Source organism: Corvus moneduloides, chromosome 1 (genome assembly GCF_009650955.1).
Source record: "Corvus moneduloides isolate bCorMon1 chromosome 1, bCorMon1.pri, whole genome shotgun sequence".
In the NCBI taxonomy this organism is placed as follows: Eukaryota; Metazoa; Chordata; class Aves; order Passeriformes; family Corvidae; genus Corvus; species Corvus moneduloides.
In genome coordinates, this window is record NC_045476.1 from 69,177,395 (window position 1) to 69,195,209 (window position 17,815).

At 36.9% G+C, this 17,815-nt stretch overlaps 1 protein-coding gene across 2 annotated transcripts in view; it reads right to left on the bottom strand.

Annotated features, from left to right (window-relative positions):
* The window catches only part of RANBP9 (RAN binding protein 9), a 38,979-nt gene that overhangs the window by 4,693 nt on the left and 16,471 nt on the right, over positions 1–17,815 (bottom strand). For both annotated transcript variants that reach the window (XM_032114693.1, XM_032114701.1), the window contains exons 3-10: positions 14,347–14,399; positions 12,402–12,569; positions 9,306–9,328; positions 7,191–7,375; positions 6,284–6,396; positions 4,842–4,950; positions 3,246–3,436; positions 1,365–1,512 (exon numbers count right to left, since the gene is read on the bottom strand). In XM_032114693.1, the coding sequence (XP_031970584.1) occupies positions 1,365–1,512; positions 3,246–3,436; positions 4,842–4,950; positions 6,284–6,396; positions 7,191–7,375; positions 9,306–9,328; positions 12,402–12,569; positions 14,347–14,399 (990 nt within the window). The remainder of the gene's footprint in view (positions 1–1,364; positions 1,513–3,245; positions 3,437–4,841; positions 4,951–6,283; positions 6,397–7,190; positions 7,376–9,305; positions 9,329–12,401; positions 12,570–14,346; positions 14,400–17,815) is intronic.

Sequence of the window (17,815 nt, forward strand, 5' to 3'; positions counted from 1 at the left end):
AAATATACTACTCTCACTTTAAAAAAAATATATAATTAATATTTATACATTAAAAATATAGTTAAATCAATATACATCCTACTTTGAAAATACCATATTTAGGTACCTAATTATTTCAAAAAATGCCTTCTCCTATTTACTCTGTGGAACGACAGAGGAAAAGCAAAAAAAGAAAACCCCAAAGCAAATGCTGAGTAAACCAGAACACTGAAGAGACACTCAGTGGCAAATGCAGAGCATTCAACTCCTCACCACCCTTTGCTGGCAGCAGCTCACAGAAGTGCTTTTAGAAAATGCCAGCACAGCTTTGGGGACTGAGCTTTGCTGACAGTTGCGTCCTAGCTTGTTCTATTCCGTCATGGAGAACAGCAACCTTAAACCTCTGTCAAGACCAAATAGATTCAATTTAGAAGTTTCATATCTTGCTTCTAAGCAACCAAAAATACTCAGCTTCCTTTGAGGAAGGAAACCAAAAGGCCTCTCTGACTGGACAACAGCACAGCCAAGGAACTGCCTTGCTCTGTGAAAAATCTCCAAGTTGCCTGGACACTGCCAGCCTTTTGGCAGAGGCAATTGCTGATGCAAACAAAAACTCTGAAAAGCTAAAAGGTAAATTGTTACTCTTACCTTTTTACCCCAATTATCACCATCCAACTAAAATAGTTTTGGTCATCACCACCACATCATCACATCCTATGCAGTAGTTTTGGGAATCCATTTTGGACAATGCAGCTCAGTGCTGTTGCATTTCACATCAAATTAGGTTCTGCTGCATCCACACAACCTAGAGCTATCTGATATTTACTGGTTATGAATAACCATATTAACCCTGATTAATAGATTTATTTTCATTCACTGAATTGAACGTGTTTGCACTTGTGACAGCGACTGGCATAGGCAAACAATCCTGGTGTATACAGTGAAAGAGAATGCACACTTCACATGCATCTCAATTGTGTTTACTTTGCAGATACTGCCACAAATGGACAGTATCTGGAAAACTTTTCATTACCTACGTGCAACACACTCAAATCAGTGTCAGTGGCTCAAATTAAAATCCTAAGTGCCAAAGAGCTAATTAACCTTCACTATGCAACTTCAAAACTGACCATAGCTATAAGCAACATAATTTACTTTTGTCCATTTCATTTCTTTAACCCAAAAGGAGAAAAAGGTCTATTGAGGCTGAACTGTCAAAACAACCACAGTTATCACAAGCTGTTGGCCCCTTACACCGTGTTTCAATGTCCTTCGGAGAAAAAAAATCAACCACATCAAATCCCACTGAAAACTCTTCCCTGCAATGCAAACATGTGGACAATACAAGCCTTAATGTAATTTAGAGGCATCTAAAGTTTATTTACCTGGAATAGCTGTTAACCTGCTGTGATCTTGATACATTTATGTTGTTGAGCTCTGGTACATTCAAGCTGGTGGTTGTGTGTTTACTGTGACAGTAAGACTGATGCGCTTTATTTGATATTACTCCATTACTGCAACTACTTTCAAACCCTGAAAGAAAGTTTTAACCACTGTAGCCATGAAGCAGTACTTACAGGTAAGTTTGTAGGAAAAATGATGTAAGTATAGTGTTTACTGACCAGGAACAAGTATGCTGAATTTGTCACACAAACTCAAGTACTTTACCTCCATGTTTCAGGTATTTGAACCTTTAAGGCTTCTGGAGTACAGAAGTTAAGCATTATTTACCAGGTATGAACACAGACACGAGAAGGTTTTTCCAGCTGTACTAATACACTGGTAACACAGAAAACTGCACCAATGTAGAAGAGCTTTTTAGAATGGATGCATTCAAAATCTTTTCTAGGCCACTGTAATCATTATGAATGGAAGCAAACATTACTAATTCCTGATCATGGAATTCTTGTGATAAATGTGCAGTAGAATTCAGTGCTGAATACTTTGCACGTTGCTATACTTACACACAACCTCCCTCCTTCACCATGTAATTATTTTAATTGTTAATACTGTGCTTTGCTAAATAAAATTATACCATATTGTGAAATTACAATGCCTAGCTAAAATCTCTTCTGACCCTTCTAAAATATAATAGGAAAACTACTACTTGAAGCACACATGTAATTGCCAGTTCCATCAAACCAAGAGCTCCCTAGTATGTTCTAAAATAAAACAGGTCACAAGAAGGGCTTATTATAAAGAAAACAGCTGCTGCCATTTACAAAATCCCAAACATCAATTCTAATAATACATTCATCAACCTGCCTCTATTTTCAAAATTAGAAGAGTTACAGGTACTTTCTACAATACATCCCAATAACCACCTGAAGAACAACCAGAAAATGTGAGTGGCTCTCCACTGGCACATGTGATGGCACTCTCTTGACACAGCAGAAAGAAATGCGAAGCTGCTGTTGTCCTTCCACGGGCAGCAGGAATTACGATGGCCAGGCTACACTGGCTTTCCACTCCATTCCAGAGGAAAAAAAAGATAAATGAAGCACCCCCAATCAGCTCTAGTTTGGATTTGGAAATTAAACAGAAGTGAAAGCTGATGGTCTCTGCTACCTTAAGAGTCTTACCATTTTAACGTGCTCAGCTTCCTCTCAGCAGGGGCGCTTTGGAAGGCACCTTCCCATAAGCTTGGGGCAGCTCTGAACATTCATGGCTTCCCAGGGAAGATTTCCCATTATCTAAATGCTCTAAGAAATGTTTCAACTGAGCAGACTGAAATGTGGCTGCCAGCAGGATGTCTTTTACCCAACCATACACCCAGCTTCTGGTGTTTCCTGCTCAACCACAGGTATTCTGACTTCTCCATCGACACCACAGGAAATGGATCATATGCACTACTTAATGGATTTAAACCATCTTGCCCAAGTCATAAATTATCATCAAAAGGACAACAGAAATTTATGTCACAACCTTCCATCTCCCAGAGGGAAGCACTTCTTAGAAACTGGTAGCAATCTATTTTGCAAGAAGTAAAGCACGTGCAAAAATTATGTGATGAAACTTTTGGTCTGCCCAGTGACTGGAAATCACGTATTTTAATCATTAAAATTATACTGTTACACAAAGCATCCACCATAAAATCTTAAGTTTAAAAAAAAAAAACCAAAAAAAAAAAAAAAAAAAAAAAAACCCAAAAAAAAAAAAAACCCACCAAAAAAACCCCCCAAAAAAAACCCCACAAACCAACCAAAAAAAAACCACATGGTGTGGTATGCCCAAACCTATGTGGTCGATCCTCCACGTGAACTTACCAGTAAAATGTGTGCTGCTCCCTTTGCCTGTTGCCAAATTGTGAATATTCATTCCATGGCTGGGACTCATGCTAGGACTACTGAATGACCGTGGGCTAACAGGGTAACTATCTTGAGATTTTGGACTGTGGCCTCCCAAACACCGCACTTCACTGTCTGTACCATTCACCATCTCTATGAACTGGCGCACCCTAAACAAAAGGCAAAAAGTTAAGCTAATAAAACCATTTACACATTTCAAATTACCAACGATAGCAATGATTTTATTTTAGTGTTAAATACAGAGCAAGTCTGACTCAACAAAATGCTGGATGTCAGTAACCCAATCGTCAATAAGCTCTGGAGCATTCCACCAAAAATACACAATTACAAATTTGTGAGGGAGGAGAACAGGAATATTATCCTTGGAGGACAGCCTTTGTCACTAAGTCCTCAAAGTTTAGAGATTTAAACCATATTTCCTTGTTCTAACTGTTTTATTGGCAGGGGCAAGGTTATTTCTTGAGAAAGATATGTTGTTATGTTATCATGTCTGTCATTTCTCTCAAAGTAAATGAGAACAGAGTTTGACTGTCTGCAAAACTAAGCATTAAAGGGTAACTCTTAACATTAAACATCTGCACTAGAAAACAACTTGAAAAGCAAACTCCCATACAAACCTTCCCTTTAGAGGCTGTTGCTCTTTGTCAATTTCATTTTAGATAAGGAGGTTTTACTATGGACTTTAAGGAAGCTCAGAACTCCTGCTTTACGCTTTAGGCTTCAGTAGCCTCAATAGAACAGGCAAAATTTAGAAAGACAGATTGAGAGAAAGATAACATACAATTGATGCTATTGAGTGAAGTCTTTCATCAAAATGTTCGCATTTTGTGAATTCTGTGCTAAGTCTGGAGTACTATCACGTGAATTCTGTTCAGCACTTGAGCATGACAGACTTCAAACACATTCCAAGTTACTTAACTGAACATAAAATTAAAGTGCTTTGTTCTTAGAGGAGATAACACATTTTTCCACATTCAAACACTGCAATGTGATACAAAATTCTGGAGAACAGCGCAGTTGGCAAGTAAAATTTCCAGAATGAAGGTGACTATTGTGTGCCTGGGAAGCCAAGAGAACTCTTTGGGATTATGGAATTTCCACAGTTTTAGCCAGAGGTTTCTAGTAAAGTGGCATGGAATGAAACAGGTCATTTAAACTGATCTTTAAAGTCAGTCACCCCTTTGGAGGAACAGACTAACTTATGCCAACAGAATTCTTAACCTTCTTGAATGTGGTACTGTATCAGTTTCCATTTTAAGTTTTACTTGACACCCAAATGGATTAAAATTCATTTTAAAAAACTACAGAACTTAGTTCTAGAGAACAAGTCTACAGGGAGATGTGAATTATGCTGCAAACCAGGACCTTGATGACAAAACCTAGTTAAACATGTAGCAAATAAGAAGAGCATAAAAAAGTGAAATATACACATTTTCTAAAAAGCACTGCTTAACTTTGTATAAACTTTTGTGAAAGCTTTAAATGAGTAACTGTCTTGTCTCAGAAGGTACTGTGCCATCTATAAACACACATCTGTATAATTTGAAGACTCACTTTAATGCAAATAAGAGATTAGGATTTCTTTCTAGTAAACTTGGATACAACTGTTGTGTTGTTTCAATGGCTTCTCCCATTCTTCCTGCTAAAACCAATTTCTGAATTCCTGTTCACCAAAAAACAAATAAGAGATTAGGATTTTTTTCTAGTAAACTTGGATACAGCTGTTATGTTGTTTCAATGGGTTCTCCATTCATCCTGCCAAAACCAATTTCTGAATTTCTGTTCAGCAAAACCAATATCAGGTAAACGGACAGCTTATGGATTAATACACGTACATTAACGATTAAAAGACACTGCAACCATCAGTCAACAAGATTTTTTTTCCTCTTAAAAATAGTTAGTGTAAAGAAAGATCATGCTTCCTTAAAATGTTCAACAGGAAAATTTAAGAACTGCACTCCACCTACATGTATCTAAATGAGAACTCAGTATTTTTATTTACTGCCAGCATCCAACGGCTTTGTAGTCAGATTGTGCATTTAGAGCTAGAATAAGATTGCACACACTCTTCTGTGATTTATTTCTCGTTTTCACAACTTTATGAATAAGCACATACCAAACTGCTGTCACTCAAGAGCATCCAAATTACATCCCACTCCTACAGGTTCAGTTTTGACTAAGAAAAACAAAAATTTAGTCTCTCTCACCTACAACACATACTTCCAATCAGGTTACAGTTGAGTAAAACCTTTCACAACTGTCCCTGCTTTAGTTGATGCTTCTGTGGCTGTAACTTGGCTCAAGCTGCAAACAGCCTCCCAGCTCTCTCCACCAGCAGAGAAACTGATCCAAATGAAAAATAGCCCAACAAATGTGTTGTTTTACAACCAGAGCAGTTTCCCCATGTTGTATGTCATACAGTAACACAAATGCTTATGGTCAGGGATTTAAATGGAAGGGGAAGGCACTGTTCAATCAGGCTGCCAAACAGCACTGGCATGCATGGCAAGTTAGAACTGAACTGCTGTTACTTCTCCATGTCCTCTTCCCCATCACATCTGTAAGCAGGAAGACTCAAGTTTCATTTAACTTATAAAACATTCTCTAAACTCAATCCCTTTTCACAGTTCAGGTAAAAATATAAATGTTTGTCAAGACTAAGTTTTATATTCCTGTTTGTGACTGACCATTAGCTCTCATAAACACTCAGTTAGAGACACTACACACATTTGTTTCAGACATATCGCAACTTTCCATTCAAGAGAAAAGACAACAGGTAATTTAGCACATCTGCTACATCAAACAAGTTACAAAGTATTACTGCACAGATTTTTTTGTACCCAGCTGCTCATACATGTGTAACATTAGATGACAGCAAAGAACTGTGCTATGGAGTAGTGCTGCAAGCAAATTCTACAGTGCTGCTCAAGAGAAGGCTTCATGTAATATTTGTTTAAGGGAGGAAAAAAGGGATGCAATGTGCTTTCCGGCCTTACTTTGTCTGTTCTTAATGGAAGCTAATTCTTCTAGCACAGTCTGGTCTGTGGATCTGGCGAATGCCTCTGCTGTTGCACAGTATCCATGGTGAACTAAGTAAGATGATACCATTCTAAAAATAAACAATAACAAAACTCAGAAATACTCATTAAACACAGGTAAGAAACCAAGAACTCCTGAATGCAAAAACCCTTTGCTAAAAAGAGGTGACTGAATTGAAAAATTGTACTTGAAATGCAGAGATTTCTGTACAAGTCAGACAAAAGTAATTCAGCTAAGAACCAGAATATTCTTTAAAACACTGTACAAAATAACCATTAAAAAAATAATAAACGTGTAACTTTACTGTGATGAATTTTAGTAACAATTATTCATCACCCAAAGGCAGGGTCAGTTCAAGTATCAACTGCTAATTAAGTTGAGGGTTTTTTTCTCATTACCCACACTGAAATGAATTTGCTGCACAGTAAAGTTTTGTTTTCACTGAAAAAATAAAAAATGCAAAGTCACAACCACCATTTTTCCAAGAAACACTAATGGGACACAACTTAACCTGGCATGTTGAAGGCTGAGAACACAAAGGGAAATTTCCAGAGCCCAGAGTATTCAAACTGCCCATTACAACCACGGCAACTTTCCTAAAAACTCCCCAGTCCATATCAAATCAGAACAGAAGTCTTACACTCATCATTATAAAGTCCAAATTATTAATGACACAGACAACTCTGCCACAAAATGCATTCATGTTCCCATTTGCACAGTTATCAAACCTGGTAACAAAATTACTTGTACTATTTTTTAATAGTATCTATCACTTTTTCCGTGAGACAATAGAAAGAATGTTTTAAAGATCTCTGAAAACATGCAATTAACAACTTCTAAAAAAATTAATATTACAAGTCTTACTTCTGAATCATTGTTTGCCACTCTCCTTCCCGATCTCCTATTGGAAATCTGTCAATCTGTGCTTGAATTTTGGTTCTCCACTCTCGCATATAGTCTTCAATATCAAATACAAATGGGTGTTGTCCAAAATTAGCATCCACAACCTCTCCTGGTGTTTGAAGCCCTACTGTAGGGTACAAGTTTGGCTGCAAAAAATATTTTAATTAGTTTTTGACACTTATCCTAAAATCCCCACTGTTGTGGGGATTTTTAAATCTCTAGTAATATCCCCACCGCTTCTAGTAGTGTGTTCCAGCAGTAAAAGCAGCTTCTGCCAATACAACAATGCAATGACTGACTAATTTTATTCCCAGTGGTCAAAATGTTTTCTTAGTTTGAAAGAAGAAAATCTTACTGACGTTCTAGTCAGAAAATACACTTTGTAAACTGTGCTAAACATTACAACATTTGCGTTCAATTTCACAAAATACTAAGTAACAATTTTCGATGGTTTTTAAAGGCTTGGTTTTTTCTTTTAAAAACAGAACAGAAATTAAACTTACAAAGTGGGCCATTTTCCTTTTGGGGTGAAATACTTAAAATGTCACTGACTTTTAGTGGTAAGAACTGACAGGACAGAAAACTCAATATCCTCAAAATCCAAGTATAGTGCCTAACAAGAACTGTAACAGTGCATTGAAGTTCTCATGAATTCCTGGACTTGTATCTAGGAAAATACATTATAGCACTTATTGTTGTCTCAGTTTTATTTTATTTTCTCCATGCATATTTGAAATATGCCAAATATGAGAAAGGTAAAATCTGCCTGTTGGGATAAAAGTAATTTTCTTAAGTGCAATGAACACCTCAGCCATGGCAAGGCAATCAGTTGCATGAATGGGGTTTTGTTGCTGGGGTCATTTGGGGGGGTGGGGGGAGCTAGTATAAAAATTTTTTTAACATTAATTTAATAAATATGCCTACATCATAATTACACTGCAGACAATGGTGGTATGGTAAAATGGTATGTTCATCTACAGAACCATATGCTAAATAAATTAAAGCTATCAGTAAGAAGTTATCAACATGCAGGTCAGTAGGAACTCCGAAGCCCAGCAAAGCCAGTGAAATGAAAAATACTCTGGTTGCTCAAACCATGCCCAAGCCAATCTTGCCTCTATTTTCACATATACACTGTTTGCTTTTCCAAAGAAACATGCTCATACTGTTATCTAGTCTAAAATAATCAATAAACTGCAAGTCTCAAATCTTTTAATGAGATGAAAACCATTGATTCCAACAAGGGGTTTAGCTTCACACTTCAGATTATAGTGTCAGTTTTCCTGAGCTGGCACCATGTGCTAGCAAGGAGCCCTGCTAGCATCCCAAAAATCCAGGACATGGGCAGTGGTTTCCTACACAAAACACTCAACCCTGTGGTAGGACTAAGAGACTCCTTGGGTTACTGACTTCATTTTTCCTTAATATCTGTCCTTGCCTCTTAAGGCCACAGAAAGGGAGTGGCTGGCCAGATGGATGTGCATCACACACCGCACTTTAAACAGATTAAATCAGAAATGAACTGGAGTGCAGTATCACGCCTGTATCAGCAGTATAGGGAACAGACGCCAGTTTTAAGGAAAGCACAGTTTAATTGACTCAAAAGCTGCAAGACTTCAGATATGTGCAGCTTTAAAAAAAAAAAAGTAATTTGATACATTCGATTTTATGAAGCAAAGATTGTGAAAATCAGGCATCAAGAATGAGTTACAGCAACCATGTCTCAAGCAGCCATCTACCATGTTGGTGTTTAATACAGCTCTGACATTGTATGTAAGGCTTGAATGTGCCAAGTATGTAATAACTATTTGCATGTATTACTTTCTGCTGAAACTTTCACTAGAACTGCCTGTTAAAAACCTGAAAAGGAAAACCTCTTGTAAGGATTGGTGTAAAACCAAAACACTTTCTCCTTCAATTAACAAATCACCACTGAAATGACGATGAGAATATCTGATATTAAATTGGCTACAAAGATTATCACACTAATTCCAACAAGCATAAGGAAAATGCTAGTTTGATCTGAAACATCTGTTTATGACACAAAGGGAAACTCTGAAAATGCACTTATCTTACCGGTAAATCTGTGAAAGCGATGCCTGTAATAAAGAGAAAATTAAGATTAATTTCCATGTGTCTGGATTCTAGCCTTATTTTCTTAAATGTATCATTGTATGTTCAGAAAACTCACCCAATCAATCTCAGAAATGAGTTAAGTATGGTGAAATCCACGATGCTTAAGCACAATTCATGTTTTTAAATAATAAACTGCAGTATTTGGCAAAAAGTAATTGTCATTCAAAAATACTTAAATTGCCCTTAATTTTTTCAAAATAGGTCATAAGATTTAGCAAACCATACAGATATGCAGATTAAAAAGTATGAAAGTTCTAGCTACATATTAAATTTAAAAAGAAAAGTAAGGATATCTGAAAATACTTTTTCACTTGCATGTCACAATGCTGCAACATCAAGATTTAATGGTGTTTGCTATTACTTTTCTTTGTAAATACTCACAATCTTTACACAAGCAGCACATGTCTATAATACTCCAAACCAGCCTGCAAATGTTTCACTCTAATCCACACCAACATGCTTTGGTTTTCAAACAGAACAGCTTAATATCTTGTTACATAATTACAAGCATCCATCTACCCGTAAAACCAAGGGAATGATTTTGCTGTCTCAGGATTAGAGAAAAATATGACCTCTATACACTTCAGGAACTTTGGGCAATTTCAGGGGATAGGAGAGCTTTCAGTTGAAAAATAAACATCAGTAATCTGACGTTTCTGATGATTCTGACAGCCAAATAATAACAGTAGTTCAGAATTTCCTTTATTGTTGCAAGCATTTTTTTTAAATGCAGAATTATTCAAATCCACTTATCCCTTCAAACTTCAATTTATTTTGTATCACCACCTTCTCAAATTTAAGATGAAAACAAAGCTTTTAACCTTTTGTCCTAAATTCCATCCCTGTTTTCCATCTCCATTTTTCACCAGGATTTCAAACCTCAAGAGCATCTGGATTCCTTACCCACGTCTTTTGAGACAGAAGGATGACATACTGAGTGAATCTGTTTCCTTTGTTTTCTCCCATCATAACTCAAAGCTATCATTTTATTTATTCCCTGCTCTTACCCTAACTTTTTCTGAGCTATAAAATTTTTCTATTTGGCAATTTTGACATCCAACTTGCTCTTTTCCAAAATGGAGGCTGTAGGCATAACAAATCAATGACGACTACGTGATATGTAGGTACTGGGGGTTTTAGGAGGGTTTGTTTTGGCTTTTTCTCAACCCAGGATTTCAAACTCGCTTGAGAATTGCTTAGCCCTTTTTGCAGCATCAAATCCCAGGCTAAGACAGAGACTTCCTATATTCTAGACCATATAGGTGGCCCAGAGAAGAAACATAAATGTCCTCCAAATCATGAATATACAGGAATGCTGGACAACTAGCAGCAGCAACAACTCAGTGAGACAGACAAAATTTCTGATTTCTTTTTCCACTGAACACAGAATCAATTTTCCTCTGTCAGAAACTCAAGCTAGCAAAGCCCATGACAGCAGGACAGCTGTCAGGTTTCCTTCTGAAATCCATAAAGTGTTTGTCAGACTCAGTCTATGACAGATGACATTTTTTTAGCCTCTCCTCACCTATGCCATTTTGGTCTCCTCTAAAACAAGATTTTAATCATTTGCACTGTTGTTTCACAGCTGGCCTAATCCAGTCTGCTTTAAGTTTTCCACTGAAAAGGAGGGTTCTGCTCTTGCCTTCGTAGCTCTTTGCTGCTTTCATGTGACCATAAGAGTAGTGAGAACACTCGTGTCTCTTTAGCTGATCAAATGATCCAACTTACCTGCAGGCACATTGTGAATGTTTCAAAAAGGGAATAAGATAAGATTGCTTTTCTCAGCTTTAACCCAGTTAAAGATTAGGGCAAACACAAGCCAGTATCTTCCACTTGGATCTATCCTGCAACAGGATGCCAAAAGAAACAACTACACAGTGCATGGTTCAAGAGTCTCACTGCCCTAGGTCTCAAGGTATTGAGTCCAGATATACAGACTCATTCAACTTAGAAGGAACATTAAATCATCATAGAATAGAATCACAGAAGTGATTACTTGGAATTGACCTCAGGAGACTCCTAACTCTTGCTGCAACCAGAGGCAGGAAAACTCCAAAGTCAGATGTGTTTGCTCAGGGCCTGAGCAAACAAAATGTCAGTCTTGTTCAGGGAGACTAGGAAAAGAATTTAAACAACATCCTTCCCCATTTTGCCAAACCTCCTTTGTGTTTGCCAATGTAAGAAAACAGAACAGCAACTTCGAGAACACCTATCTCAATATCTTACTTCATTTCATGCTACCCTCTCCTTTCCTTATCGCATTTCTACCCATCACAAAAAACTCATTCTTCTTTGAGCTTTATCCCTTCAAAGTTCCTGCTCCCTTCATCACAATTCCAAGATTTCTTCCCAAGCTCCCACTCCTTCATCAATGCAGGATGTAATTTTTTTCTTCTTTTTTTACACTATGTATCTTTGCTCATTAAATTGCATTAAGTAACTAAAATAGATATTCCATAAAAATTTTTAACTCCACCCACTCCTGACATCTCCAAACTCAGAAATTGTCTCGCAATTTTGCATAATACTACAATTTACTGTACGAGTTTATTGGACTTAATTTTAGCTCAACTTGTATAATTTATGGCTTTAGCCCAACTATGAATGACTCCAGACTGGGAATCCAAAAGATACTCTTCTCCAACATATGTTCAAAGTAATATGCATCCAAAGTAAGGCTTTAGTCAAGGCTGGGTGTTACCCTAGGGCAGCAATAAATTTTAGCTATACCCATTCTCCTTATCTTCAGTTCTCTTATTAGCTATTACTTCAAGCATTATTTGCAGAATTAGTAGTGGAGTTCATTAACGCAGATCCTGTGGAAGGAGATGCTATAGGATGAATCCTCCCAAATTCACAAGGAATGTTGGTGCAAATGGCACAGAAGTTATTTTTCCTAGTTCTTTAATTACTTCATAGACTATCAAACTATCAAAAGAACTATTCAAGCCCTTTGCTTCCGATGTGAAGAGGGTCTCCTATTTACAACAGACTAAAAGACATAATGCTGTCGTGAAAGGCAGCATTTCTCCATACCCAGGCTGTGTCCATTCTTGGTGTAGAAGCAGGTGTTATTGATAAGGTTGACACAACAACCAATGACATCGCCCGTAGTAAACGTTGGGCCGTAAGGTTGTCCCGTTCCAGAGGAACAGAATGAATGTCCATCGTCTCCATGGTAACCATATGAATGTTTATCCCAACCTAGAGAACAAAAGCATTTGCAATTTATTCATTTCCTTTATTATGAAATAAATTAAAGACTGCACTAAGTTGGTATATTCTAACCAGGTTAATACAGTTAATTACTATGCTCAGCTTTCTGCTTTCTAATATTTCTTATCTAGGAAACCTGTATAATTCTTAAAATGACAACTTCTTTTATCAAAATGGCTGAATAAGTAATTCCATTTGTAGTATATAACAGGTAATGCAAATTCAGAAAACACATTTTTCTCTTTAAGCAAACATACAAAATTACCAACACCAAAAATATAATCAGCTACAATGCTGAAATTCGAAAAGCTATATACAGATCTGACATGTCCCAGCAAAGCAGTGAAGATTCTCCTGTTCTCCCTTTCATTTTGCAAAACTATTGCTACCATATGTCATAATCAGATTCTTCCTGGCTAAAAACCAAACATGCATCTCTGGGGAAACATATTTCTACTCCTGATTATTCTCAATGACTATTCAGCAGCAAGCAGCCTCTGCATAATAACAGAATCTCCAGACTAAAGTGTCACTAGCTATGCTACCCCAAAAACTGAAAATAAATTTTAAATAAAAGGAAAAAAAATTAGCAATACAGGTGAAAATCACAGCCAAGAGGAAATCATTATGCATGCAAATATGGTGCTGATTTTGCAGGTGAAGAAGCTGTAGAATCTTAAAGAAGCTTCATACTGTTACACTACTCAATGAAATTCACAGCAAGCAATTTTGGTCTGTGCTCATTTATAAATACCTATCTACACTCTCTGCAAATTAATACTGAACCTCTTCTGTCAAGCTGCTGCCTAGTAGGTTAATTTGAAAGTATCTTCCACATTTAGACCCTTAATCTTTATCATCAGTAGCTTCAGCTAGTACCACATTAAGCATCTCTCAGTAAATTAAAGACTACCCCAAATTATTGCAGTTACATTGATTAGTAGTATCTTTGACAATTACAGCATCCTAAATCATATTCAAAATAAACTTAATGCCACCCACTAATAATTCATCAGCCTGAGGTGGGCTCACAGTATAACAGGGACTTGCAGTCATCATATGAATCTCTACCAGAGCATTTTGTTAAGAAAGTTAAAATTCAAAAGTAAGAGAATGCAGATACTCAAAGGTCAATTCAACATAGTTTTGTATTTTGGTAATTTCAAGGAAGCCAACTGGTTTGTTTTGGGTGGATAATTTTTACACATTTAAAGATCTGTTAAAAACCCAGTATTTTATGTATACACACACAAAACTTCCTTAAGTACTATTCAGAGATACTACAATCAGACAATACTACAATCAGACAATTGTTAACTAGACAGCGTCCCTGATCATGCAGGTCATTGGAACAGCCAACATGTAAAACTAGGCTACACACTCTTACTATTAAGGTTGGAAAGGTAAAGGTACAGAAAGTGACAGAAGGAGAGTTCTTTCCATGTTTGACAGAAGTTTTTATCATAGTAGCTCATTGAAATCCAGTTTACAGAGCACAGGAATCTACAGCTTCATTTTTATCAGGAACCATGATGAAAATTTTAAAATGTATTTGTTTTCTAAAAAGTAGCTGCATGATGTTATAAATAACAGTAAGAGCTGATGGATGTAGTACAGGCACAAACGTACAGTAAAAGTTAAACTTTTCAGCTGCAAGTGTTACATAACTCCAGTAACAGATACAACACAGAGGTGTCATGCTACACTCTCTTGCTTACTGAAGGTGAATCATATTTTAAAATCAATGTAAGTAACTGAAACTTACCTGGTAGTCTGTTCATGTTCACACCCTGTGCAGAAAGCCCAATTCCCATGTAACTAAAAATGAAAGAACAAAAGAAATGTATCTATCTCTTACAAAAATACATATGTATGTGGAACATTGCCAAGAAACACTATGCTGATTAATCATATACCAATTAAGCTGCTGAGAGGCCACTTAATAGTGGCATAAGAACAAGGAAGCTGAAAAGGAATTCCCAGCATATATGGTTTAATATGGACAGATCCTGTCTCTGCAGGAGGTAAGGACAACTTCTCTTTTTGGCATCCTGGGTTATCAATGGAGAATAATGTAGCTATAATGTTTAAAGCATGAACAAAGAAAGCGAAAGGTCACATCTTATTTTGAAAGTAGGGGTACGGCCACACACATACCAATTTCATTATCTTCAACATACCTAATGATGTTTTGCAGACAAACTGGAATGAGTAATTTTATAAAATACATGCAACACTGCATTATTTTAGCAGCAAAAGGCATCCTTGAACAGCACGTACGAAAAGATCACACTGAAACATTAAAGGCCTGGATTGTAGAGCAGAATGTTAACTTGAGAAATTTACCAGCAATGGCACTCAGCTGTTGGTAATCTGATGGCAAACTAAGGAGAGGGAAATATTTGTACTATACCAACCAGTAACCTGAAATAAAGTCCAAAAGCCAGCTTTACAAAAGGTGGTTTTAATGAAGTCAGTGTCCAGTACAATTACTAACAATTTAATAGCAAATACTGGAAAGGTGAAATGAAGAATTTCCTCACACCCAAATAACACTACTGGAAGTCAGCAAAATCAATTTTGCTTGTTTCTTAAGCAAAACTAATGCCATTACCAAGACAACAGGAATACAAAAAGAGAAACAGCAAAATTAAAAGCTAGGCTTTCACCGTTGTCCCTTGCCCAAAATAAAGCAACCCTCCCATCAACTAAAACAAGCATCCAAAAATCACTCAAACCTACACTTCCTAGTTATCAAATCATTCAAAATATTTTGACACAGTTAACATTAGTTAACATGAATTTGCTATGAAAAAATAAACTGTATGAAAATAAAATATTCACCTGTGGCAATCTGAAAATAGCTTAAGTCAACAAACATGACCTTTGTATTTCCATCTAATAAAATGCAATTTTTAAGCAACTATTCCACTTGGAAGTGTAGGTTCATCTGCTATTTAAAATGCTTTCGACATAGAATGAAACTGAGCAGGACATCTCAGAAGTGATACGCTTAACTGTGTAACAGGGCTTTCTGCTTTTTCTATGATCACTTCCAACAGTTATCTTACCTGCTTCTATACTTCATTCTTACAAAGCCCTCCTCTGATAATTTCTAATGTATGATAATACCATCTTCCTCTCCCTCAAACATACCAGTATGAAATGGAGCCTCAGAACCATATATAGCAGATTTTAGATTTAAAAATACTGAAGAGCTGAAGCAAAGGGCAACAAACAAAAGGATTAGTCTTTGCTGCAGCAAAATTAGGCACCACTGCAGCAGCAGATTCAATGAAACAATTAGAAATCAAAGCAACAAGTGGAAACCCCTTGATTTTGTCTTAAATAATAAAAGCAGATTTGTTATTAGCATAGTCCGGGGTGTGACACACGAAAGATACTCATGTAAAGACTGAAAATCTCTTGTTCATTAAATAAAGGATGTTTACTTCTAAAAACCATTTTCGATAATTTGAACTCCACTGACTGCAAAAAGCCTTTGAATGCAAGTCATATTAAAAACTCTTCATCCCAATCAAGGTTTTGATGCAGTATTTTTAGAGTAACAAGACTAAGGTTACACAAAAATGTAAAATGTTAGACAGAAAATAATTGTCTAGGCAACATTTTCGTATCACCACTGTCTTCTTCCTCAGATATCCTAACTTCCAAGCCTCCTCTTTAACTCAGTAACAGCTGTAAAAACAGACACACTCTACTTAATACAGCTGGGAACAAAGAATCTTTACCCACTGGCAATGACTAGAAAGCACTAGGCACTGACACCATCTCAGTAAGAATATGGATGTTCAACAACAGGTATTTTTCCCTGGGATTCATTTAAACCTACTCAAAATGTTAACACCATTTCGTGAAGGATAATTGCTACTAATAGAAACTAAAGTTAGATTACTAACATTCCAAATAATTAATAAATTTACTATAGATATCTTTCACAAGGCAAAAGGAATATCTTCAACTTATGGTTTGAACCGAGTGAAATTAAAGGCCCATCAATTAAGCTAATTTATTATTTTTTATAGTTGATAGATAGCTGATCTCATGTTCAACTAGATTAGTGCACTAAACTGAGGGGTAAAACTATACTAAGACAGACAGGCTTTAAATGCTCTAAAATTTATTAACAGGAGTTGTATTTATGCCAAACTCCAACATGTAACTTTCTTACCTTTTCCTCACACCTGTAACCTTCACAGACTCAAATCAACCTTTTTGTTTGTTTTTTTAAGACACTTAACCCTTGTTTAGGTCAAGAGTCAGGGTCTGCAAAAAGACTTGCTTCAGTGGGAGGAAGTACATAAACTGTCCTCCTGCTTACTGCTGAAAGTTCACATTTCATGCACCTCAGGATCAGAAGAGTGGCAGAGCTATGTATTTAAGTTTTCCTCCCTTAGTTTACGACAAAAATGATGGGCAGCACAACAAGCAGCCCAGGTGCAATGCAGGCCCAGAGTATTCTAAGTCAGTTCATGATGCACTTCTTGCTGTCCTGTCATATCAATAGATTTGGTCTAGGAGAGAGTCTCAGTGGGCCTGTTCTTCCTGTCTGTAGCTATGTCAGGCCAGAAGAGCTCTGTCCTTGGGAAGCAGGGGTGTCAGCACCACGAAGCAGCACCCTCAGTCCATCCTGTTGCACCTTCCAAAAATGGACCTGACACAGAGTGGTTTGAGAGACCAGAGAGGGCAAACAATGGTGTGGTTCTGATGCTGCCTCCCTCAGTACCTGAGGACTGTCCTCCACCTCAGCTCCGTACCCACACACATCCCTTGCTGCTCCAGAGGGAGGATCATTTATCTAGGCAAATGGAACAAAGTGGCCTGGGGCCTGCTGCATTAAGCAGCCCCTCTTTCTGAGCAATTTCAGTCCCACTGGCTGCTACTCATCACCTCATTAATATGCTCAACTCGTATAGGAGCTCACAAAATAACCAACAACCACTCATGGAAGGCATGAAATCAACCCATGAGAGACTGAAATAAGAAACTATAGCTGGAAAACAATTTAAAGTCCAGCCAAATTGGTATTAAGGACCAAGAAAGCAAGTGCATTTTGCAAAGTTTCCTCATTTCAAATGGTATTTATTCTTGTTCCAGTCCAGTTCAATTAAGATATAGGTTACAATTTAAGTATCTCAGCACATTTTCTAGTTTACATTTCACAAGACATATAGAAACTTGACGAATACCACAAAACCACAGAATTTAAAAAC